At 49.7% G+C, this 24,815-nt stretch overlaps 3 protein-coding genes across 4 annotated transcripts; 1 reads left to right on the forward strand and 2 right to left on the reverse strand.

The window, feature by feature from the left end:
- Positions 1-40: 40 nt before the first annotated feature.
- Positions 41-4,311, reverse strand: CDIPT (CDP-diacylglycerol--inositol 3-phosphatidyltransferase). Its single transcript, XM_074197301.1, has 6 exons — positions 4,199-4,311; positions 3,957-4,091; positions 3,487-3,640; positions 3,162-3,243; positions 2,973-3,054; positions 41-2,771 (listed from the first exon to the last, which is right to left on the reverse strand). The coding sequence occupies exons 1-6, from the start codon at positions 4,239-4,241 to the stop codon at positions 2,626-2,628; spliced, it is 642 nt and encodes a 213-aa protein (XP_074053402.1). The 5' UTR covers positions 4,242-4,311; the 3' UTR covers positions 41-2,625.
- Positions 4,312-4,679: 368 nt separating this feature from the next.
- On the forward strand, positions 4,680-8,012 carry LOC141495686 (uncharacterized). Its single transcript, XM_074197300.1, has 7 exons — positions 4,680-5,206; positions 5,495-5,814; positions 6,074-6,110; positions 6,525-6,579; positions 6,947-7,081; positions 7,279-7,434; positions 7,805-8,012. Exons 2-6 carry the CDS (start codon positions 5,499-5,501, stop codon positions 7,432-7,434), a joined length of 699 nt encoding a protein of 232 aa, XP_074053401.1. The 5' UTR covers positions 4,680-5,206; positions 5,495-5,498; the 3' UTR covers positions 7,805-8,012.
- Positions 8,013-8,629: 617 nt separating this feature from the next.
- On the reverse strand, positions 8,630-24,679 carry SEZ6L2 (seizure related 6 homolog like 2). 2 transcript variants are annotated; one of them, XM_074197293.1, is made up of 18 exons: positions 22,826-24,679; positions 21,555-21,686; positions 20,808-21,104; positions 20,458-20,597; positions 19,408-19,609; positions 16,894-17,079; positions 16,420-16,588; positions 15,837-16,000; positions 14,236-14,436; positions 13,632-13,770; positions 12,946-13,142; positions 12,483-12,677; positions 11,514-11,705; positions 11,155-11,346; positions 10,725-10,763; positions 10,377-10,494; positions 9,978-10,074; positions 8,630-9,645 (listed from the first exon to the last, which is right to left on the reverse strand). In XM_074197293.1, the coding sequence occupies exons 1-18, from the start codon at positions 22,896-22,898 to the stop codon at positions 9,616-9,618; spliced, it is 2,763 nt and encodes a 920-aa protein (XP_074053394.1). In that variant the 5' UTR covers positions 22,899-24,679; the 3' UTR covers positions 8,630-9,615. The 2 variants fall into 2 exon arrangements, with proteins under 2 accessions (XP_074053394.1, XP_074053395.1); XM_074197294.1 differs by lacking the exon at positions 10,725-10,763.
- Between the last annotated feature and the right edge of the window lie 136 nt (positions 24,680-24,815).

Raw genomic sequence — 24,815 nt, forward strand, 5'->3', positions numbered from 1 at the left:
TATTTTTTGCTTTGTTTTTCTTTTGGCAAGTCAATGGGGTTAAATGACTTGCCCAAGGTCACACAACTATGGTAAGTATGGTCTGATGTCCCATTTGAACTCAAGTCCTCCTGACTGCTGGGCTGGCATTCTATCCACTGTGCCACCTAACTGCCCTGAATTGATTATTGATTTATTTTATATACTTTTTTTTCAGGCCAGTGGGGTTAAATAACTTGCCCAAAGTCACACAGCTAGGTAATAATATATTAAGTGTCTGAGGCTAGATTTGAACTCAGGTCATCCCAACCCCTGGGCCAGTGCTCCATCCGCTATGCCACCTAGCTGCCCCTAATTATATACATTTTTAAAATTTTAAACCCATCCTTTGCTAGAAACTTTGGGGGGGGGGGGGATGGAGGAGGCAGGCAGTGTTGAAAGGTGACTAACCCTAATCAATTCTAAAAGTTATGATTCTGGATCACTTTGTGATCTGGAGGAAAGCAAATTTCTTCCTCGAGGCTCCCAGTTTTGAGACATTTAAGAGAACAAAATGTCACATGCTTCTGATTGTCTTCTAAATTTAGTTTGTTGGTCCCAACTAGTTTGAGTCACTAGCCAAAAGGGACCCTTTACCTGCCAGCTGATACAGGAAAAGAATGCCATCTACTCTGTCCAGATTCCTTGTATTAATTTACTTGATGAGGTCTTATATACAACCTAGCACCAGTTTATAAATTGTTACTTTTTAAGATGATTTTCTTTTGCTCTGACCAGAAGCAAACTGGTTCCTTTCCTGAAGAATTCTCTAATCTAAGCCTTCTCCCCACCCTTTCCTCTCCTTCACAGCTTTCTTTTTCCAGTTCATGATACAATCATAGCTTAGCCCATTTGTCTGAATTTTAAGCCAAATTTAGCCACTTAGGAGCCTGGGCTGATTAACAGGTGAGAACTGGAAGGGTCCATCTAGCTCAAAACCCTTATTTTAAGGGTGAAGACACAGGCCTGGGGAGGCTATTTAATTGTCCAAGGTCAGACAAGTAGTAATGTGACAGAGGAGAGATTCCAAGAACAGTGATTTAGAACTAGAAGGGATGGTAGAAGCCATATAGTCCAAGCCCTCTCAGAAGTAAAATGAAATCCCTCCCACAAAGTGATGACAGAGGCAACATTTGAACCCAACCCTTCATACAGGATTTTTTCCCCCCTTAACACTATTTTATACCTACTCCCAAACCTCCCAGCTTCCCCCCTGGCAACAGCTAACTCAATACAAGATCTCTATGCCTAGGATCTGCATGACACTGAATCCATGTCAGGGCAATCCCACCTTGGTATATGTTGCAGACCCAGCAGTCTTGATAGCTCTTTAGTGCCACCTATAACTGCAAACACTTGAACCAAGTGGCCCCGCCCCATTCTTCTGTCTCCCCTCCTCTAAGAAATACTATTGCCGTTTTCCTGATGGGGAAACAGAATTACGCAAGGGACTTGCCCATGAGTACACAGCTAGGTCTCTTGATTCTGTGGTAAGCTGACTTGAACAGAAAATCTTGGGTTCAAATCTCACTCTTAAACCCTCTGGGGTTGGACTAGATGGCCTCCAAGGTCTCAACTAGTTCTTTAATGAATAGTTCTACTTCCTGAGGGAGTCCTCTTCCAGCTCAGACACTGAGGAAATAGGAGTTCATAGTCCCATGGTGGAGATAAGACAAGGAAATAGCTAGAAGGGTGCCAGGGGGCTGGGAGCAGATGGATCTTAAAAGTATTTTGTTAGCTGAAGGGGAAGATCCTTCCACCGGTGAAAAAAGGGGGAAGGTAGTGCAGGAGACTAGCATTTTACTAATTTCAGAGAAAGGATGTTAAACCAGTAAAGTTAGAGGTCTTTGTTACTAAGTGAGTCATTCCATCCCTGCCCCAAGAGTGAAGACAGGAGTCTGGGTTCAGATTGTGAAGTTTCCTCCTTTATCATCAAGGCCTCGAGGCCAGATTACACATCATGAGACACAGTAGAACAGGGAAGGATCCAGACAGCCTCCTTCCCTCCTGAGTAAAGCCCCCAGGGCAAAGACTCCTCTGATTCCAGACATCTCCAGGCCAGGAGGAGAGGAGTCTGGCTCCTAGTGGAGAGCCAGCCCCCACACCATCTACCTCCCTCAAACACAGCAATACCATGCTAACTTGCATGGGTCACTCTGCCTCCTGGGGCTGGAACAACAGCCCCCCAGCCTGGCCCAGTGCAAAGACACCCTCTGTATCTCCACGCTTTCTTCCAAGGAGCTCAGCCACCCTTGGGCTATGGCTATCCCCAAGTAATGGAGGCTATGGCCTCATCTCCTGCAGCTGGGACTTCCATCATTGCTCCCATCAGATGTCCAGGTGCTACCCTCATCATAGGGAAGTGACCTCACATGGGAGTGGGGACAAAGACCGGTTACATCCTTGAAGAGGTTCTGACAGCATTGGAAGTGGGGGAGAGGAGGTGAAGGGGACATCACAGCACTGTGGAGGTCGAGCCTTATGCTATATACAAGACTGACCTTGTTGGGGGAAGGGCAGAACAGCACCGTGGGGGGAAAAAGGGGACAGGGCATCGTGGAGAGGACTGGGGCTGGAAGTTTGCCGGAAGCAGAAATGACAGCAGGGCTATTCTTTCTTGGCACGGTCAGCGGCATCCAGGGCAGCCATGTTGCGTGCAGCGGTGATCAAGTGGATGACACTGATAAAGGACTTGAGAAGAGCGATAGGAGTAGAGATCCAGAGTCCCAGTCGGAACAGACCCACTGAACCCACTGCAGAAAGGGAGGGGAAAAGGTCCAGGATGGAGAGGAGATGGATAGAAAGGAAGAAAATTAGAAGGTGAATTCAAGCAAAAAGCTCAGCATCATTATCTAATCAAATCAGATCAGGCAGATCTAATCTACCCTCCCCCCAGATCCTACTCCCCATATCTTCCTCCAGGCCCCAAAGTAGCATCACCTCTGGGTTCATACCTGAGGGTCCCTCTGAGAAATTGAGCAAGTAAAGCAGACAGTAGAAAAATTCATTCCCAGCGCACATGATGAATAGCACTGGCTGCAAGAAGAAGGCAAAACTCATGTTTCTCACTTGAACAGGGAGCTCATCAAATCTCACACACATTCATCTGGACACTGGACACCGACGGTGGAGGCTGGACTCACCCGAGAAGTATAGTAAAGCCGAAGGATGGGATTCCCTGTTAGGTCAATGGTTTTGTGGCTCTCACTGCCCCGGACCACTGAGCTGGAAAGGAAGCCATAAGAATGTCAGGTGTTACCTCTGCCACTCAAATTCCACCCGCCCACTTCCCCAGGCTGGCATCCGTATTTCTCGGGACAACAGTGGCCACCAGCCCGTGTCCTCTCTCTCTCGCCTCCGGTCCCCAGATAAGTTTCTCTAGGTCTTATTACCAGCCTCCTCCCTCTGGAAGTGAGCACAGGGTGAATGAGGGGCCAGACCCGAGGCTACGAGGGAGGCGATTGTAACCTGTGCAGGTGCAGCCAGTGGCTGGCAACGTCCAGACTCATGCTGAGCTGGAAGAGCAGGGTGGCCCGCGGGTAGAGCAGGGCCAGGTTCACCAGCAGACACATGGTGGAACATCGGTCCGTCAGCATGTCCAGCATCGCCCCAAACCGCGTCCCTAAGGCACGGGGGCAAAGAAGAGAGCCAGGCCTTTAGGGGGGAAATGATGGGAACACCCTTCCTGGTCCCCCCTTAAAATGCTATGTGCAGAGCCCCGGCCCTGGAGTCGGGAGACCCGAGTTCAAATCCGGCCTCAGACACTTAATCGTGACCCTGGGCCAGGCACTCCACCCCGTTGCCTTGAAAAATACAAAAAAATAAATACAAAATACAAAAAAAAATGCTAAATGCCACGTCCTGAAGCAAGTCCCAAGGTCCACCGGGGCCAGCCCTCAAGGCGGACTCTGGCCGGGCCTTGGGGCGGGGCCGCCCACCTTGATTCAGGGCCCTGGCCGCGTGTCCGTCGAAGGCGTCCAGGAGCCCGCTCAGCAGGTAGAAGGAGGAGGCGGCGAAGGGGCAGCTGGGCATGAAGTAGAAGGCCACGAGGGCGAAGAGGATCCGGGCGTAGCCTGGGGACGGGGACGAGCGGGGGGCTGAGGCCGCGGCCCGGCGCCGGGCCCGCCGCCCCCCCGCCCCGGGCCCGCCGCCCCCCGCCCCGGGCCCACAACCGACTCACCGATGAGGTTGGGCACGAAGAGGAAGACGTTCTCCGCCGGCATCTCGGCGCCTGGCGGCCGGGGCTACCGCGCCCGCGGCCCCCGCTCGGGCCCTGCGGCTCGGCCCTGCGGCCCGGCGCATCGGCGGCCCCGCCGGCCTGGCTCGGGGGCCCCGGGAAGGCTTCCGAGCGCTCCCTCGCCGGCCTCCGCCACCGCAGCTCTGCCGGGTGGGGGGAGGCCCCGCCGCCCCGGAGCCCGGCCCTTCCGCCCGTGCTGACGCAAACCCAGCCGCCGGCAATGGGCCCGGGCCCCTTTAAGAACCGCCCGCCTCCTCCTCCTCCCTGCCTCCCTCCCCCGCTCCCGCCGGCTCGTACCAAGCGCGGAGCGGGGCGGGGGGGGGGGACGCGCACGGAGAGGAGGGCCCAGGCGTGGCCCGGGACGGGCAAAAGCCGCACGCGTGGGCCGGACCAGAAGCCCGGCCCCTGCTGCTAGTGCGGCGTTCCGCCTAGCCCGCCACGAAGCCCCTTACCGGACGGCGCACTTGGTTCGGTCCCATGCCCCGACCCTTTCCGCCACCCCCGGCTCCGCCCAGTCTCCGCCTTCTCCTGGGGTCCCCGCCGCCCTGGGCCCGGGCCATCGAGGCGGCGGCCGGCGGGAGGCGCTGACTCGAGGTCGCCCCCTGGCAGCGGGAGGGCGCTGTTCTCCTAACATCCAAGCCCATTAGTAGGAAAAACTAACTGCCCGCCCCGAAAGCGGAGCCGCCCTCCTACTGGAAACGATGCCGGAGCCGGGGAGAAAGAAAGGGACGCCGGGAAGGGGGGGAAATCGCCTCCACTTTGACTTCTAGAACTCCAAGGGGCCGTCTCCTAGCAACGCGCCGGTTGCCGAGGCAACCTCCGCGAGCCGCTTCCCCTCCCTCCTCCGAGCCCCCTGCGACCGGTCCCCATAGCAACAGCAACCGTGGGGCAAGTAGAAGACCTCCCCGTCTCTCCCCTCCCCGGCCATAGGCAGCTTCTACCTAACATCAGGTCCGGGAAACGGGGAAACTCGAGTTTGGGGAAATGACCTTGCGGACTTGGGGGGCGGGGGAGAGCGGGGACCAAACTGAGGAGAGGGCGGGGGGCAGCTGGTTGGAGAAGCGGAGAGATGACTCGGGATGCTCGGGATGCCCTTCAGTCGGACAAACAAGGAGGAGCCTGTGTGTTGGAGGAAGGAGGTTTTCATCCACACAGCTGTGAAAATAACGGATGAGTTCCGAGAACCCTCTCCCCAAGGCGGGGTGGATGCCCACCCTAATAACTTTCCACCTTTCCCAGGGGGATGGAGTCCAGTCTGCCAGGGTCTCAGGAGAAAAAGAGCCCTCGACATTGCCACAATTCCCCTACACCATCGGTGAGTGCTGTGGGAGGACTGCAGGGAAGGAGAAGTTCCCTCCATGAAGGCCACCACCATCTGAGCAGTGTCTCCTCAACTCTCCATCCCCTCGGCAAGACCATCTCCAGAACCGAGGAGTATTTGAGTCGAGTCAGCACAGAACTTGCCAACGAGGCTCTGATAGGAGCCCAGTACCCACTGAGCCCTGACCTGCCTATGGAACTGAAAAAACTGGACCAGGGAACCCAGATGTCTCGACATGGTGATCCAGGCTCTAATACAGTGCCCTGAACTCCAGCCCCTAAGTCTACTCCCCAGGAGCCCGTTCTGAACCCTGGCAGGTCCCCCTTGATGCCACACCCACCCAACACCACCTTGACATTCCATCTTAGTGGCATTTGTGTTTCATTTCCTTATCCTCAAGCTCACGTCCCACCCCTTGCGGCTAGCCATTCCAACCCCTTCTTCCCTTTCTGGTCACAGAAGGAGGCACTCTTTCTAACTAGGGCCTATGTTTTCAGTGCTGCCAACCACTAGGACCAAGGGCACAGACACTCGGTAAGAGTCCCAGAGGGAAAAGGTCCCCATCTCAAGGCACCAGGGAATTGAGAGACAATAATATCCTTATTTAGTACTTTACAATTTGTTTTCCTCATCACACCCCTGTGGGGTTCAGAGTGTATTATCCTCACCATTTTAGAGATAATAAAACAAAAATGCCAGAGCAAGGCCTTGAAATCAGGGCTTCAAGCTTCATGTTCCATAGACTCTCCACTACATCCTACAGGAGACAACGGTCTTGTCTCCCAAGGGAAGTGGGAAATGAGAATTCACTTGGGGAAAGAGATTTTGCAGAGAACTCTAGGTGGGAGGGAACTACTCTGTTTTCAAGAGGGAGTGGCTGGGCTGCTCTCTAGCATGGAAAAAAACTTCATTCCCCCCCCCCCCCAAATCCTTTCTTCTTCTTTGTAGTTCTGACAGAAACCGGACCAGAAACAAGACTCATCTTCTGCCATCCAGAGAGATGGTATGTGATAGGGTTCTTGGGTCCATTCCCTTCCTACTGGATGGGCCTTATTGAGAGCTCGGGGAAATGGTAATACTGAAAAAAGGGCTGTTGAAAGGGAGAAGATTCTTGTGCCTTCTCACCTGGGAGAGGAAACCTCAGGCATTCTATCCCAGAATAAGAAAGATTATACTCTAAATCCCAGAAACAAGCCAAACCCTTCTTCCTGGTAATGCTCCAGGTGGAAGATTTAAAAGATGAAATGTAAAATTGAAAAAGTTGAAAGAGAAAGATCTATCCTAACACACACAGGTGAGAGAGAACCCAGTCCTCTTGCTCTTCCCAGGCCAATATCATGAGTTGTGCATCAATTTCTTGCCCTTTGTAGGTAGAAACTGTTCGACCCAAGGAAACTCTGGATGGGACCATGTTTTTGCCTACCCAAAGGTCTGCTTGGAAATCCCCTACGATCCCAGAAGGCATCACTTCCCTTACCTCCAAGAAAGAACAAGGAAATATTAAGGTATTTTGAACAGTGGGTACAACATTTTAAGGTAGATTCAAAGATAATAACAAGGTAAAATTCACCCAAGGTAAGGTGACCAGGATATGGGGGGAAGGGGAAGGGGGGAGGTGTTGGGAGGAGGAAAGAGGTATGAAACCTGACTTTAAAGAGGTAGCATATGTAAGAGGGAATAACTCTATTCTGTTTTACTCCAGAGGGAAGCACTAGACTCAATGGAAGGAAATGACAGGGAGGCAGATTTCCTTTTAGGAAAGATTTTTCAGCCCAGCCCACCAACTTCCTCAAAAAGCTCTGATTTACAAGAAGTGTTGAAGCAAAGACTGGATGACCAATTCACAAAGCGGTTGTAGGTGAGATTTCTTCATTAGTGAATGTTAAGCTAGGTAACCTGTAAAACCCTTCTACCACTAAGGTTCTTTGGAAGGTAGTTTGTTTATTTGGGGAGTAGTTTATTTGGGGGGAAGGGGTTTCCTAGACACACAGAATCTAGGTTTATGGTAAAAATAAAGGAGGAAGGGTCAGAAGGTCAGAAAAAGATGGGGGAAATCACAAGATAGGAAAAATAACTTCTTCAGTCTTAAGGGACAAAGAGTACTTTCCTCAGAATGTTTTAGAAGCAGCTACTCTTCTACCTTGGATTCTTGATTCAAGAAGCAAATATATAAGCAAAGCATGAGATCACACATCTCTTTTCCTCTCTTCCTTCCTTCTCCCCCTCAGAATGTGGCTCAAGATCCCACTCTTCACAATTCATCTGACAAAATCCCAGGGTGGACTCCTGGCTATCACCTTCACCATTCCTGAGACCCAAAGACTCTCTCAAACAAAGTAACATTCTTCTTCACCCCCTGCAGTCTGGTCATGTCATCATCAGCAACCAAAGACTAATAAAGAGACGGGGACCCCTGCCTTTCCCTCCCCCAATTCAGGCAATGTTGTCATCTGACCATCTCTGAGGAGGGTGATGAATAGGATACAGTACCATTTGTTCAAGGGAGGGAAGGGAATAGCGGATTCAACTGTCTTTGAGGAGTTCCTCAGGTGTGTATTCAATTCTATAGGGTAGATTGTCTAGAACATGACTTGACTGTTAGATCACAGTCTGTCCCTCCACAATCAACCTGCTGGAAAAAAGGCAAATTCCATTTTTATAATAGTATTCACCAAAGTTCAGCATCACACACACACATACATACATAGATCTTATGGACAAGTATATAACTTCATCCCTAAAGAGAATGTAAAATGTTTGTGGACTATACAGTATTGCAGATTATCTGCTATTTGTTTTAACCTAATATTACTGATAATTTGCTATTTTGAATTATCTATTCCTTTGAAGCACTTGGTTTGGGATCCTCTCTCCCAGAGGTTCCCTCCATTATTAACACTGTCAGCCTAGAGTTGGTGAAGCTCTGGGGGATGAGAGGAATTCCTAGCTCTCCTCTAAGCCATTATGGTGCAATGGAATGAATACTAACCACAGCAGGAATGAGGGGACCTTGTTTCTAGCCCCAACTCTGGTCAATGTGTGGCCTTGTAGAAGTCACTTTTCTAGGCCTCTTCTCAGCTGCATGATATGGTCATGTCATGATATGATATGAATGATTTGGAAGTTCTCTTTTCATTCTCAGGTCCCACTTTTCCTTGAAAGGCTGTTTGTGCATGGTCCTGTTTTGGCCATTCCCCCTATAAACACTGCTCCTTCCTCTTCCCACTTATCCCCACCATAACATTGGGCCCAGTTACAAATGGTGATTTTCTGTTTATTGCTTGAAAACAAAAATCCAGAAGCTGGGGGCAGGGGAGAGGGGTAAAGGGTAGACTAGGGGGAATCTGGGGAGGGAGGGACTGTAGGGGAGAGGGGTCATTACCTAGCCCTCCCTACTCTTATCTGCCTAGCAGAAGGACTAGGGCTGTTGGGCAAAAAAGGGACTGACTGGAACACTTGGCCTGAGGGAACAGTGGTCAGTGGTAGAGCAAAAGGGAAGGCCAAGAATGGATAGTGCTGGTGGGACAGGAACTTGTGTGGCCAGGGAACTGGCAAGCAATGAGAGTAACCAGAGGGCAGGGAAAATGGTGTTGTGCCCTCTTGAGATCAACCCCTGGGACCCATTAGCTGATGGTAGCCACAGGGGCAAGTGGGTCAGGACCTGGACTAAGGGATATTACCCCTCTCCCCTCACAATTGGTCCCAGTGCTGGGCAACCAAGAGACAGCCCCATATTTTAGGCTGGGGAGCCAGATAATGGATAAAGGAGGCAAAAGAAAGGACCCCTTGCATTTGGCAACAGAGAGAAAAAGCATGACTTGGGAGGCAGGATGCTGGCTTGTTTACCAGAGGATCTCCAGGGTATTTATTGTCCCTATTTGGGTCTTAGGGTATTTACAAGGAAGGGAAGGGAGAAGCTTGAGATGGTGAGAGCTGGAAGTGGAGGGTCCAGTTCCCTTTACTTCCTCCTTCCCCCTTCCTAGATTGCTCTGGGGAGAGGCAGGAAGGGATGCCAAAGGTCCTGCTCCCTCCATTGGTGTTAGATGGAGACTTCATACTCTCTTGTATCCTGAGGACAGAGATAAGTGTCAGCTTGATGGGTGTGGGAGGTGCAGGGTAAGGGGGAATGACATTCACTAGTGGTCCCAGGAGATTCTTCAGGGATAGGGACTTGGGTGTGGTACAGCTGCTTTGAGAGTCAAAGAGGCCTGGGAATTTTTAGTGACTGCTGAACTACTGGGTTAATGAGAGGAGCTGGAGTCTCTCACAAAGGAAATGAGAGTGGGGGTTAGGAAGACAAAAAGCAGGCTCTCTAGTGGGGCTGAGATTTATGGGGCTTATGAGGGCAGAACTTGGGTTATAAACCCAAGGGAACAGAACTAGGCAAAGGTTGCTACTCACCCCAGCTTCATAGAGTGGGTTGCTAAAATCAGACTCCACGGTGATTGGACTGTAGGAGTGAGATCCAGAAAAGCCAAATAGAGACTTTCCTTGTAGCCTGAGAAAGAAAAGTCAAAACATGGGCCGGTTGCCTCTTGTCTGCCATCTTTATCATTCTCCATAATTCATCCCTCACCATCACATTCCAAAAATCTCAACCACCCACCACTACCTCCAAGATTCTTCACAGCCACAGCCTCAGCCTGGATGGGACCCAGGACCAACCAATGAGCTAATCTCTTCAGGGCAGGTTGAGGGTGACCCAGTCAGAATCTCAAACCCTGGGTCTCTTGACCTCCATTGGAATCCATCTTGTGACTAGCCTAGGCCCAACCACATGCACCTGATCAGTGTGCTCACTTGGTGTAGTAGAGATAAACACCCCCAATGAGTAAGATGACGAGCCCCAGGGGCAGCAGGATGGCCAGGGCTAGATTTCCACCTTCCATTTGCCGAGAAGGATCCGTGGTCTGGGTTACTGCAGGGAGGAAAGGACGATGAACTTTGGTATTCAGCTTCCTAGACTTGGGCTCTCTCTTCCAGGGGAACAAGAGACTTTGTCCTTTAGCCTTCAGTTCCCTCAAGGAACCCAAGTGGCTTGTGACCCCCCCAACCCCTGACTCTTCCCTCAGAGAGCCTGTTCCCCTCCCCAAACCCAGGCATCCTGCCCCAACCAGGCCCTGGCTCTCCCCCTCATCCCTCACTGACCTTCCAGTTTTCGGTCGTCCAGTAGCTCCTCATAGGCCACTGCAGGGAGAGGAGGGGGGAGGGGGGTCTGAGCCAGTGAGGGGGGAGGGCAGGAGGCCAGGCCAGGCAGGAGAACCTTCTCTCTTTTCATCCTGTCCAATCTACCTAAATCCTAAGTCTGTACTTTCCTCTTATCTTCCCCAAAGCTCTATCCCTTCAATTTTTTTTTTCCAGAACTGAAGTAGGCCTGGTCCATAATTATCTTGTCCTATTTCACTCCTTTCAATTCCTACAGATCAGTAACCCAAGACACATCTCCTCTGCCAAGAACCCCTGACCTCCAGTTCCTTGTTCCTATTTCCTTTCCAGAATCTAGGAGCTGACCCAAGTTCAGCCTTCCTCCTGGCCCTTGCAAGCCCCATAAAGCCCTTCCCTTTGCCCTTCCAAGTACCTTTACAGAGTGGGGGCTGGCTGGTCCACTGAGAGGGGTGTCCTGGGAGGCAGGTGATCGTGACTTCTCCAATAAGTTCAAAGCCCTCATAGCAAAAGAATCGGAGAGATTCTCCAGCCTGGTAGTGATGCTTGTACAGGGTCTGGTAGCCATTCTCTGGAACACCTGGGTTCAGGCATGGCTCATACTTCACTAGAGGAGGCAGAAGTCAGGGGCCTAGTTACTGCCCATTCCCATTACTGCCTTTGCAATTTGCTTCTCATCCCAGGCTTTGGAACGCTGTCCTTCCCTTCTCACTGCTACCCCCATACCCTCAACCTTGCAAATCCCTCTCCCCACCACCAGGGCTAGGGACTCACGGACACACTTGGGGACACGGTCGCTCCACTTGGGGGTGCCTGTGTCCCGGTTGTAGCAGGTGAGGACAGCTGCCCCCTCTAGACTGTAGCCAGGTAGACATCGATACTGAATGTGGGAGCCAATGGGGAACCCTGCGTCAGAAGCTGTCCGGTGCCCATTACTAATCTCTCCAGGGTCTGCACAGGTCATGACTAGAAGATGACCGAGAGGAGGGAACAAATGTTAAGAAATAAGAGGAATGGGGGGATTCTTCTTCCAGTAGCAAATATCCTTGAACACCCACTACCTTGCACTCAACACTAGCTGCAACTCAGGTCAAGGAAAGTGTTAAGGAGTGTCTAAATTAGATTTTCCACCTTCCATGATCCAAGAAGGATTCGTGATCTGGGTCACTGCAAGGGAAGAAAGGACAGTGAATTTTGGGATTCTATTTTTTTTCTGATCAGTTTTAGAAATTAGGGAAACCTCGGAGATATAAGTTCACATTTGTCTAGCATGTTACTGATTTCAAAAAGCTTTGCTCACACCACCTGGTTAGGTGGAATAGAAAAAGTACCAACCTAGAAAGGGAAGCTGATTTCTGATTCTAACAACTAGAATCAGCAGTCCTAGAGGTCAGAGAGGCCTTAAAACATCCCTTGGCTCAGACCCCTGTCCCTGGATATGGGAATAAATGTGATACAGAGAGTTGCTCAAGATTACTATGTCCTCTTGCCAAATGAGGGGGCAGGATTAGAAAATCCTTCCAATTCTAACAATCTTAAATCTATTTCAAATGGACTTTGCCCAAGCTAGAGGGAAGCTACAGGCAGAGCCTGAGGGCTCTTTTTCCCCTTCCCCCTCCCCCCCACAGAAGAGTGGATCAGAGAAAGTCTAAAGGGGGATGGAGTGAGGGGCAAGAGAGGAGATTGTGGCTAAGAGTGGAAATAGGATGGGAGGGCTAGAGAAGGAGAGGGATTGAGGCTCACTTTTCTGGCAGGCTGGTGGGGCAGCGCTCCAAGAGAGGTCCCACTGACAAGTGAGGATGTCAGAGCCCAGCAGTTCATAGCCGGGTTCACATTGATAAGTGAGCACAGTACCCCGAATCAAGTCTCCGTGGCTTGCTGTCCTCCAGCCCCACTCTGGAGGGGGTAATTCTGGGCATGTGTCATTCCGAGGAACCTCTAGAGAAGATGAGAGAGAAAGACTAGATTTGTAGGGGCTAAGGCGCTGGGTTTCAGATCTCTAGATGAACCTGGGATCTCCAGTTTTAGGGATCTCCTTTCTCAGGGCCTTTGGTCAGATTAAGGGTTCCCTATGATCTAGATGTTTATGGATGAGATCAAGAACCTCTGTAGCCTGGGACCTCAGCCAAAGCTTAAGATCCTCCCCAATCAATGTCTCTGACATGGATCTTAAGTGAGCCCCCCCCCAATCTCTATGCCTAATTACCTTTGAAATGTAGCACGAAGCCCTGACCCAAACCAGGGTTAGGGGGCCCAGCTGGTGCCTGGAACTGTAAAGTGAGGTCTGGGCCAGAAGAGAGAAGGCGGCGACGAGGCTGGGGTCCTCGAAGCTGGGCTAGGACCCGGGCACTGGGGCTATCTCCATCAAATAGGGTCAGCATGTCCCCTCCCCTAACATTCAGGCTACAGGGATGGAGATGGGATGCTAAGTTATGGCCCCCAACACATACGCCCAATCCCTCCATTTTAGACCAACTCCATATCATTGACCTTCCTCTCTTTACAGTTTGACTCCATCCCCTTTTCCTCTTCCTGCTATGCTCTTTGACCCATCCCTGCCCTCTTTCCTCTGACAAATTTAATCAGGTATTTGAGATGGAAGGAATGTGCCCCCTGGAAAATGCCCAAGACATCATGGGAATCTGAGAAGTTGGCCCTAGTGATTCCCCATCTCATCATATTCTAAAACCCAAGGCTGTACTAGCTCCACATCAGCACAGGCTGAGTATAGGAAACCACTCCAACCCTTAGCATCCCTGGAAGCCAGTAACATGGACTCCACTCCCCTCCTCCAAGGGATAGGCATCTTCAGCAGCCTTAGGGCCTCGGACCATATCCCCTACAGCCTGCCCCCATGTGGTCCTCCCTTCTTCTCCTACCACCAATGCGTACATTTCAACTTGGAGCAAGATCCGTTTTTCCTCCTGGACATGAAGGCCCCATACACAGTCCTGCCCAGGGCTGTAGCTCTGGGGCCAGTCGGGAGAGAGGACCACACCAGCAGACTCAGACAGCTCCCCCCCACACATAGCTGGTACAAGGGGAAGAAGGGATGAAGCAGAAGAAAGGATAGTAGGAAAACATTAAGAGACTGAAAAGATATTATCTAGTCCAACTGTCTCATTTTACCAGTGAGGAAAGTGAAGCTCAGAAATAGGAAGTGGCTTCCTTAAGGTCATAGAGGTATTAATGATTAAGGCTTTCAAGGGCTCAAAGCTCTGAGGGGGCCGAACCAGGTTCATTCCTCAGTTTATTCACAAAGATTGGTATAGGGTTTGGTTCCAATAATAAGACCATTATTACTATCATTCCAATATAATTGTCAAGGATTCCATATTTACCTTTATGGGAATATGATGCTGGGTTGGGAACAAGAGTGCCTCCATTTGGAAGGGGAATTGTTTCTGAGTTTAGGTCACTTGATAACATTGTATGAGAGAGGGTCAAGAAAACAGGATCCAGATTCATGCTGTCCCCATCGATGAGGAGGACTCACCTTTGCAGGCTGGCTCAGTGTCATTCCAATGAGGATCAGAGGGGTCAATACACTCAATAGCACTTGGAGGCCCAGGGGGTTCCAGGGCATATCCTGGGAGGCAGGAGAATGTAGCCAGTGCTCCAGGACGGAACTGGGGATCCGTGGAAGTGACATTGCCATGAGCCAGGAATGGAGCAAAGCACCGATCCTCCTCAAAGGCTGGGGAATAAACAGCAATCAGGGGACCCAGCAAAGTTCTATGATACTCTGCTTTCCCTTCTCCATTCCCCACCCTTCTGCCATCTTCTTCACTCCCCTCGTCATCTCCTCCTGGCAGACACTTCATCCTGGGAGACTGCAAAATTGGTCAGGGGGCCTTTGATTCATACTAGTGATTTGACCAGGGACAAGTTACTTAATCTTTCAGTGTCCCCAAACAACACTCTAAGATTACAGACAACTTGGCTATCCTCAATAATACAAGGAGTTTCTATGCTGGAAATTCCTTATACCAGTGAAATCACTGGTCTGGACCAAAACAAAACCCAACAATAACCTCGGGTATTCCTGTTGATGGAAGTTCATATTATCGATAATCTAAAACAAATAATCCAAAGGTTATTCATAGTCATATTTTGAAAGACAGTGCATGATTCTTCTCCATCCCCTCTTCCCATTTAGACTCCTGGCATGGGAGGACTGTAGGGCTTTCAGGTGCCATCTAATTTACCAATCCTTCATTTTACAGACACCTAGAAAGGTGAGATGACCAAGCTAATTAATGGTGACTTCACTCTTCTAATGGGGCTTTATATTCTTGGTTTAAAAACTCAGATTAGTTTGATTTCCCTAACCATATAACTATTACCTGAGTAAAGATATAACCTTGATGTTGCTTTCTCTTTTCCACTTCTACCACCCATTTTCATACCTTCACCAATTTTACTGTGGCCTATAAATTACTTTGAAGTCAGAGGAGAGCATTGTAGAGGGGTTCTCAAGTTTGGAGGGGGGGCAGAAAGAAGGCAAAGAATATTTGTAAGGTATGAGGAATAAGCCCTAAACTGATATGGGTCTGTGGGATTTAGGCATAGAAAAGTTCGGGGTAGGCAGATTCTATGATGCACTTTCCAAGATCATGATCCCTTCATTCATTCCCTCTATCACAAATACCTAATTAGTCCAAACTCAGGAGAACAGGGAGTTTGATATAGAGAGAGCAGTGGGAATGCAGAGTTTCAGGACCATATAAGAAAGGGAAAGTGGGTTTATGTTATTGTTTTGGTGCTCACTAGATTTAAAGAGAGCCTTCTGAATCAGTCTTGGGTTAGAGGTATTATATGGGGTCTATAAGGTTTAGGATGTTAAAATCTGAAAAATTCTTTAAAGTATGGGAGGCTCAGGGAGTGTAGAATTAAGGGACTTCTCTACAAGATCAGGTATAGGACTGAGTTTTAAGATCTATAGAGTTTTCAGGTTTCGGGTGTTCATACAGTTAGGCCTTATTCATGCAATGGATGACAAAGCAGAAATGGAGTTTGGGTCTAAAAAAGATGAGTCAACTTTTGAAAAATTAGGAGTATGGTATGCCTTGGGGTCCCCCTTGGGGGGCTTGTTACCCTCATATCGGAGGCTTAGTAGCAAGGGGTTGGCTGGTGTCTCAGAAAGCAGTTCCACATAGAGGGATTGGGCATCGCTGATCAGTCCTCTCTCTGGGACATCATCCATGTCTGAGTCGTAGATCAGTGGGGAGAGGGGACCACCCCCAGATCGGACCACCAGTCTGGGGATGGGAGGAAGTGATCAGGGCCACAAGGAAGGAGAATAAACTTCTTAGCTTGCAGACTGTCATTCCTATTGGTCACTTAATTTTCTCCCTTATAATTCTTTCAATGGAGTGAGAACCTTTTCCCTTATATCCTTATATCCCTTCTTCCCTCTGTATCCCTCCCACTATGGGACAAGAGTCTTCTCTCCCACAGCCCTCCCTGCCTCTTCTCTCCTTTGTCTCTCCTTTCCCCAATGAGACAGAAACTTTCTCACCTCAGCCCCCCTTGCTGGTGAGAAACTTCTACCCAAGAACCCTCTTTCCCCATGTAGAGTGAGAGAGTTTGCCTCCACCTCCAGGTGTGAACTTTCTCTCCCATTGCCCTCCTTCCCACTCTTGTGAGGCAAGAGTTTTCTCTTCCACAGTCCCCTCACCTATCATTGTCCTCATCCAATGAGACCCTTTCAAAGTGTAGGTGCAGTCTCCGTCCTTCAGCTGCCTCAATGACCCATCGGCAGGTAAGGTTGGGCCCTACCGCCCCTCCAGGTTCAGGGGAGACAATCCGGCCAAGGGTAGCATTGTGGATGGAGCCTCCACAGGCAGCTGAAGGAAAGTAGGAATCAGAGAAGCACCTGGGCAAGAAACCCTTATCTTCTCTCTTTGTTCTTCCCCAAACCCTCAAGATGGCTTTTCTCATTTAGGCAAGAGCCCCTCCCCCCCATCCATCATATCCCCCCAAAATCCTATCTCTCTGGGCTTCTCTCATCTATCTAGTCTTACTTCCAGGGATGTGAAAGCTTTTTGCTTAGGCAACAATACTCTGAGGCATAAGAATCTCCTCCCATCCATTTCCCCTTCCCTCTTCCCTAAGCCCGGAATGCCTTCTCCTGTGCTGTCCTGGTTCTCACCAAGGCAAGCAGGTGGCTCCCCACTCCAGGCTGGTCGGGTGGCATTCAGGCAGACAAGGGTCTCTTCTCCTTGCAATTGGTAGCCTGAGTCACAGTGGAAGGTGGCAGTGCCTCCAGGGTGCAGGTCTGTCACACTCACATCTCCATGCGGTGGTCGAGGGGGAAAACCGCAACTCAGGAGGTAGGCTAAGAGAATATGAGGAGAAACCCAGAACTGGCTGTTCTTTTCAATCTCATACTAAACACTCTTTGCACTTCCCTTCCTTAGCCCTCTGGCTTCACTTCAATTCCTCTTGCCCACCTATTACAGTCTTTTTCTTAGGGGTCCCTGAATGAATGACAACCTTGCACTGTTACCAGCTTCCTAGGGAAATTTGCTAACAATTTGAGAATGATACCAAATCATCAAATGCAAAGTACCATAATATCAACTGAATATAATATATAAAAGGTATCATAGAAAGATTATTGAACTGAGTGAATCAGTACTGAATCAAGAGATGAGTTCAAACTTTAACCTCTCTTTCATCTTGGGTAAGTTACTTCTTTCCCTAAGACTCAGATTTCTCTTCTGTAAAATGAGGAATTGAATCAGTTCATTTTTAATGATCTCTAACATTCTGTGCTTACAGTCAGCATTGGGCCTGGAGTCAGACATATATGAGTTCAAATACGACCTCAGATAAGTACTAGCAGTGTGATCCTGGGCAAATCACTTAACCTCCCCAACTACAACATGGAGTCTTACTGCATAATATTGTTGTAAAATAATATTTGTAAAGAGCATTGATGATGATGATGATGATGACTAGAGGGGTGAAGAAGATAAATTTCTTGAGATAAATTGAACTAAATCTGAAATACATGATAAAACATTGATTCACAAAGGAGTATGGGAGTCCACAGTGAAGTCTGACTCCTGTGTGATCATTTGCAAGGCAGTCAACTCTCTGCCTCATTTCCTCTTCAGTAATTCCCCACTGAGGAGTAAATGAGATGATGTATGAAAAACAAGGTGGTACTAGTTAGCCCTTGTGTGATTTGGTGCTCAGCACAGGCTCCCTGTACTTATCAGATGTTTAATAAATGTCTTTTGGATTGAATTGAGCTGCAAGCTCTTCCACCAGCTGCAGTCCACACATGGCTCTGTATAATTTTGTATGGTTTTCTGGTTGCTTCATGCTATTCCTGACATCATCACTCTTCTAAGGCTCCAGGAACAGGGACCATGTCTCAAAAGGCATCACGGTTCAATTGAATGAGCACTGACTCCCAAGTCAGACAAGATTGACTGAGTTCCGGGTATAGTTCTACTACTAATCTTATTTCCTGAATCTCTTGGTCAAACTATCCTCTCAAAAACTATTCCTCAGTCCCACTCCAAGTATAGTCCTACATGAGTCAGAGTCTGGGATGACTTCAAATCATCTCTGATATGAATGGCTCTTTTGACTTGTCAGAATTGCCTATGGCTATTCCTACATATTGTTGTTGTTCAGTCAGGTCTGATACCTTGTCACTCCATTGGGGTTTTCTTGGCAAAGATATTAGGATGGTTTACCATTTCCATCTCCAGTTTATTTTACAAATGAGGAAACTGAGGCAAACACTGTTAAGTGACTTGCTCAGAGTATCTGAGGTCAGATTTGAATTCAGATCTTCCTGACTCCAGGCTGGTGGTCTATCAATTTCACCACTTAGCTGCCCCATATATATATCTTCTCTTGCTGCATGGGGTACCTTTACACATATGTCCCTGTGAGTTATGAGGAGAATTATAGTGTTAGGGACCCCATAGAATCTCAAGCCCTGGCACAAGCTTTACTTTCATCATCCACAAGATTTTCAAGGAGTCAACACTGTTCACACATTTTAGGAGGCACATCAACATGTCTTGAAGTTACCATTGATTCAAGGGACCTCATTCTCTTATTTGGAGGATAGTAGGAGAGAATCATTATAGAAGCAGCAGGATTGGACACTTTGAAAGTATAGTGGTTTCTCTGTTATGTATTAATTTGTATGTATATTCAAATATACATAGCATAAGCATGAGCATATATGTGTACATGGATGCATTGGTCTTATGTATGTACTGTGTATCTAAAAATTCATGTATTAAATGTAAGTATAGGCATGATGATTGTGTTTATGTAATATTTACACATATGGGTACAAATATCCTTTTTGAATCTATTCAGCCCTGACTGGTCTTTGGTGGAAGACCATGGAAAGATTTCAGGTAGCCTAGTTGATGTGAGAAGGGCCCCTATATTATCCACTCAACACCATCCTGTAATGTCCCAAGCACTCCCGTCTAAGAGCACTGAAGATTGGCCACTCAACCCAGGGTGACCACACCCATCCTTCTACAACATCTTTCCTCTATCCTTTAGCCTAGTCATTATCAGTCATCTTGGAGATGAGCCTGTAGGCACTCCAAATGGTCTCTCTATGACTACACCATCTGTCCATCTGACTGCAGCCCCATTTCCAGACCTTAACTCATCTCACCCTGGTAGTGGATCCTGAAGCCACCACCTCGTGGAGTCCGGGGGCTCCGGAAATGCAGAAGCAGCTTATTAGTTGGACTTCGAAGAACTTGGCCCTCCCCTAGTAGGGAGGCATTGGCCAGGAGCTGGGGTGCTGGGGCTGGTGCACCACCCACAGCCAACACAAGTAGTCCCTCTTCTCGGGACAGATTGAGAGACTGCACCTGGAAGATCAAGTATCAGACCAGGCTAGAAGGAAGATAAAGGGCAGACAGAAGTCCTTGATCCTGCCTAGCTAGCCCTTCCCATTCTCTCCTATCCATTTCCTCCTTTCTGTAATGGTCTATACTTTTCCAAACATTAATAGAATTATTTAATGTTAGAAGTGAAAAGAACTTTGACAATATAGAATTAAGAAAACTGGAATTAGGAACAGAAGACCTACATTTGAGTCTTGGCTCTGCCATTCATAAATCCAGTTTCAGGTAGCTTAACCAATGTGAGAGGGGTTCCCAAATCATCTACCCAACACTATTCTGTGATGCCCCAAATATTCTCATCTGGGAGCCCTGTGATAGTAAGCAAGTCATTGAACCTCTCTGTCCATTTGTACAATTTCAGATTGTGAGAAAAGCATTTTGTTATCTAGTCCAATCCTTACATTTTATCACTGAGGAAACCAACGACCAGAGAAGTCAAGTGACTTCCCCAAGGTCATATAGCTAGGTAGCAGCAGAGCCAGGACAAGAACCCAGGTTAATATGATGGAGGTAGGAGAAAGAACTCAAATGTGAGAGTCAGAACTGGGTTCTAGTGTCAACTCTACCATTCATCAACATTATGACTCTGGACAAGTCACGTTCTTTTTCTGGACATTAGATTCTTCATTTGAAGAGTGAGAATTTTGAAGTGGATAAAGCAGATCTAAAGTTTACTGGCTCTGAAATTACACAGTGCATGACTACCAGGACAGTGGTCTTTCAGCACCTTCCCTACCACTACCACCCTTCCAGGGAAAGGGAAGAAGAAAGAACCCTGAAATTTCTAGGATTGAGAATGAGATCCTAAGTACCTGAATTTCAATGCCGTAGCCAGGATAGACAGAGATGCTGTAAGTGCAGTCGAGGGGCCCTAGAGTGGGAGCAGCTGAACGGCCAAACTCTGGTGATTCCACATAACCTTCACCCTCTGAGACGTTGTTGTTACATAAAACTAAGAAAAAACACAGGGTCATGGACTTCTCATGATAATTCAGTTGTTCTCATTTCCCCTCCCTCATACTCATACTTCCTAATCAATCTTGTGATTCTATCCTTAAATATCATACATTCTCATCTCTCTCAGAACCCTATTTCCATCTCTATATATATCACTACTCATCCATTTGTGTCCAGCATCCTCCTCTCCCCATTAGTACATTACCTGGACTTGTCACTGTGGTGACTGTGGTTGTTGTAATGAGGGTAGTTGTGGTCTCTTCCTCTCCTCCCTCAGACCCAAGAGGTGGGCCTGGAGAGGCAGGACCTGGTGGGGGTGGGGCTGTGGTTCCAGGAGGTGGGGTCAGTAGCTCAGGTGCCGTAGGCCCAGCCCCCCTTGCTCCCTTGGGAGTCACAGCTGTTGTCAGGGGTCCAGTCCCTGGTTCTGTGACCCAAGGTGGGGAAGGTGGGGCAAAGGTCTGGTCTTCTGTATCAGCAGCCAATGTGGGGACCAGAAGGGATCCTGAGACAGCAGGTTAAAGAGAAGGAAAATACAAAGTAAGGAATCCAAGACCAAGTAGCCTTTGGACAGAAAGATTGTTCTAGGTGATGGGTTAGAGAATGAAAGAAGTTGGGCCTCCAACCTTACCCACAATCTTCCTACACTGAGCCCAGATTCTCCCAAAGGACACAGGTTCAGATTGACAAGGATGAGGACATGGTCCACAGAAAATCCTATTTCTAGCCCCTCTCTCCACAATAGAACTTGTGATAAAGCCTAGATTGTACTCACACTTCAAAATCTTATATTTCATGACACTAGTGACCTTCCATTCTTCCCTTAAGCCCCCCCACTGAATGTACTTCTAAACATTTGCATCTATCAACTTCTCTTTTGATAATTTTTTCTTTCCTACCTCTGAATTTTTTTGCCCCTATATTTTCACACTGATTTGGCCTTTCTGAGTCTTACCAGGGATGTCCCCCATCTCTGGCCCCCTTCTTAGGAGGGCTCCATGTAGCAACTCAGCCAGTGCAGCTGATGGTATTGTAGGAGACTCACTGCTTCCCCCAAGTAGGGTCTCCTCCTCCTTTAGGGGCACACCTAGGAAAAAATGTCCCATGAGTCTGAGAGGGTTGATTATCACCACCCCCTCTTTCCCTTACATTTGAGCTTCTCCTATATTGTTACTTCTAATACTCTGACAACCCTCTCAATTCTCAGTCACTACGAGTTCAAATCATAACCACACTCCCTGTTCTGGTCCTTTCTCCTCTAGAACTTGGGGTAGAAGGTTAAAATGCTTACAAAAAAGTAATTAAATTTCCTGCCATTCAGTTTCTTCAGCTAGTTATAGAGAAAGGCAATGAATGCCTTCCTTGTATAGAATATGGTCAGCTCCTGAATGGTAGGTTAAGATTCCATCCTCATCTCACTGGATCAAGTTCTCAGGTGCCTATGTTGGTGTCTGTCAGCATCTCTGGTTGCTGTGTCCCTTTTGCTCATATATGCTGTTTTGTGAGGGTAGTCCCCCTCGACTTTATCTCTTTCTGTAGTGCCTGAATACTTTAATCTCTGTGGCATCCATAGTTTCTTTCTGGGTCTCTATTTTTTTTTTTTTGGCTTTCTGTCTTCATGTAGTACCTACTATCTCACTCTGGGTTTCTGTTTTTCTAGATCTCCAGGCCTCTTTATGCAGCCAAGCCATATGTGTCCATGTGCCTATGTGTAAATCTGTGTGGGTAGCTGTTTTGCTAGGACTGTGTCCTTGCTTAGATGTCCATCTCTCCTTAATCACACGACAAAGATTATGTAGGTATATATCCTGTGTATATAACCCCTTTCTGTCCTCTTTAAGTATCTCTCTGCTTCAGATCCTTGCCTTTCAGCCCGTAGCAATCACCTCCCCCCACTTCTGTTTCCTGGATTTTAATCCCTACCCAACCCTTGTCCTTTTATTCTTCCTCTCATCCACTGCCCCAGGGACTGCACTTGGGGGGACTCTGAGTACCAGGGGTAAAACCCCAGATCCCATCCCTCTCCCCTTTCCCTACTGCAGCGCCCCTCCCCCTTCCTCTACCAGCTCTGAGAAAGCCTGAAGGCCAGACGTGCAGAGAACGGGGCCGTAGGGGGGAGGCAGCATCCCCCAAGGCTTTCCTGTGCAGTATACAGAGTGCCCTGCCCCCTTCATATTCGGGGGTACAATTCCCTCATCTCTTTCATGCAATTCCGTATTTCCTTACCGCAGGTCCAGGGACAACTGAAGAGCAGCAGCAGCAGCGATGGGGGCAGGAGCCCGGCTCCGGGGGTCCCCATGGCACCCTGAGCCCCAAATCCCTCCTCGACACACCGAACCCTTTCCTCCTAGGGGTTGAAGAGCTAGCCTTCTTTACTCAGCTTCTTGGCTATTCCCCTAATTCTCCCCCTCCCAGGGGATGAAGAACTAGTCTTCTTGCTCTTCTTGCCTATTCTGCTCCCGTCTACTATTGCTTCCTTTTAAGGAAGAAAATCCAGAGCTCGACAGGAGGCGAAAGGCTGAAGTGGGTGTGTGTGTGTGAAGAATCTACGGGGAAGAGACTGGGAATCGAAGATCCCTGGCTTTCTTGCCTTCTTGAATGCCCAGGTCTTCTCTCTGGCCCGGACACCTCTGTCCTCTCTGTTCCTGTGGATGTGGGGGGGGGGGGGGTGAAAGGAAAAGGGGGCGCGGCTGCGGCTGCAGGGGGTGGGGCGCAGTGGGGGGGGGTGCTAAAGCAGACCAGGCTCTCTGAGAGATCCGGGGACGCCTGGGTTCCACTCTTCCCCTGACGCCTGCCTTCGGCCTCGCTTAGCTCCCAGGTTGTTGGGATGTAGGGTGAGATTGAAATAGAAGCTTGGGGGTGGGAGATGGAAAGAATGAAGGGCCAGGAGGGGTATCTAAAGGGTTCTAGGAGGGTCCTACGGGGAAAAAGGAGAGAGGGTCGTAAGGTTCGGGAGGGGGAGGGAGATGCGGGGGGGGAGGGGGGCAGCCCGAAAGCTGAGGCTGCGGGAGGGAGAAGCTGAGAAAGGTGTCGGAGCCCACGTCAGATCCTGGGGCCGGGCGAGGGGAGTGGCCTGGTGCGTGGGCATGGGGGGTGGGCAGAGAGAGACGGTGTGGGACGGAGACCAGAGGAGGGAGGGGGCATTGTATGAGGGCGGCACCGGGTTGTGTTCTTCATTCCCCCACCCCACAACCCCTCTCTGATCTACTGGTGAGAAAAAAAGAAAAACCCTCAATCGGGTCACATCTCTAATCAACGCCCCACGCCCTCCAAGTCACCCTCCCCATATATTTGGAATTTTAATCGCCTTCTTCACAGTTCTGGAAGCCGCAACGCAGCTGCATTTCCTTCTGCCTGTTCCCCAAGACACCCCCGACTCTGCATCCGAATTTACATCCCTCCTCCCTTTCCCCGATCATCCACGGTGAATTTGTCTCCCACTAGAGCCCTCCTAATCGAAAATGTGTTCTCTTGTCTACCTTGCTTCTGTTCCCAGGAGTGCTACACTGGCTTCCCAATAGGGAAGAGGAGATGGCGGGGGGGGGGGGCCTCTTCTCGCCCCCAGCCCATGAAACAGCCCCCCCCTCGCTTCTAGGGTCTAAAGTCTAAAATGTCGCTTCTCGATTCCCTCGGGGAGCCGTTTCCCCCAGGATCCTTGAAGCTAGGTGCCCTCAAGGCGTGCTCTCATTGGGCTGCCCTTGCCCGCCCTCTCCCGTGCCCCCGGACCGGCCCCGCTGCTTCAGAGCGCTCTTGTCACGCCGGCTTTTGACGGGCTCGGGGGTGCGGGCCTCTTTCAGCACCACGACCCAAGGACAGCGCTCTGCCTCAGCCCCGCCCCGCGGCTCCGGCTCTCCCGGCTGATTGGCTGCGGCAGCCTCCACCTTCGCCTCGGGCCGGCGGGCCCTGGCTCAGGTGCGGGTCCCGAGGGAGGCGGAGGCTGGCGGCGGGAGGGAGCAGCCACCTCGCCAGGGGCGGCTCTGGCCCTGGAGGTGCCTGGCTCGCCTCCCGCGGGCCGTCCCCGCCGCCCTCGGCCGGCCGATCCGCGGGGCGCTCCTCTCCTCCTCCCCGCGCCCCGCCCCTCCCGCCCCCTTTTCGCAATGCGGGCAGCCGCCCCCGAGACCGGCTTGACACCCTGCCAGGGCGCGGAGTCCGGCTCTGCTGGTCCAGCGCTCCAAACCTTCCAGGGGCGGCCCCCGACCCCGGATGCCGAAAGCTC

Source organism: Macrotis lagotis, chromosome 8 (assembly GCF_037893015.1).
Source record: "Macrotis lagotis isolate mMagLag1 chromosome 8, bilby.v1.9.chrom.fasta, whole genome shotgun sequence".
In the NCBI taxonomy this organism is placed as follows: domain Eukaryota; kingdom Metazoa; phylum Chordata; class Mammalia; order Peramelemorphia; family Peramelidae; genus Macrotis; species Macrotis lagotis.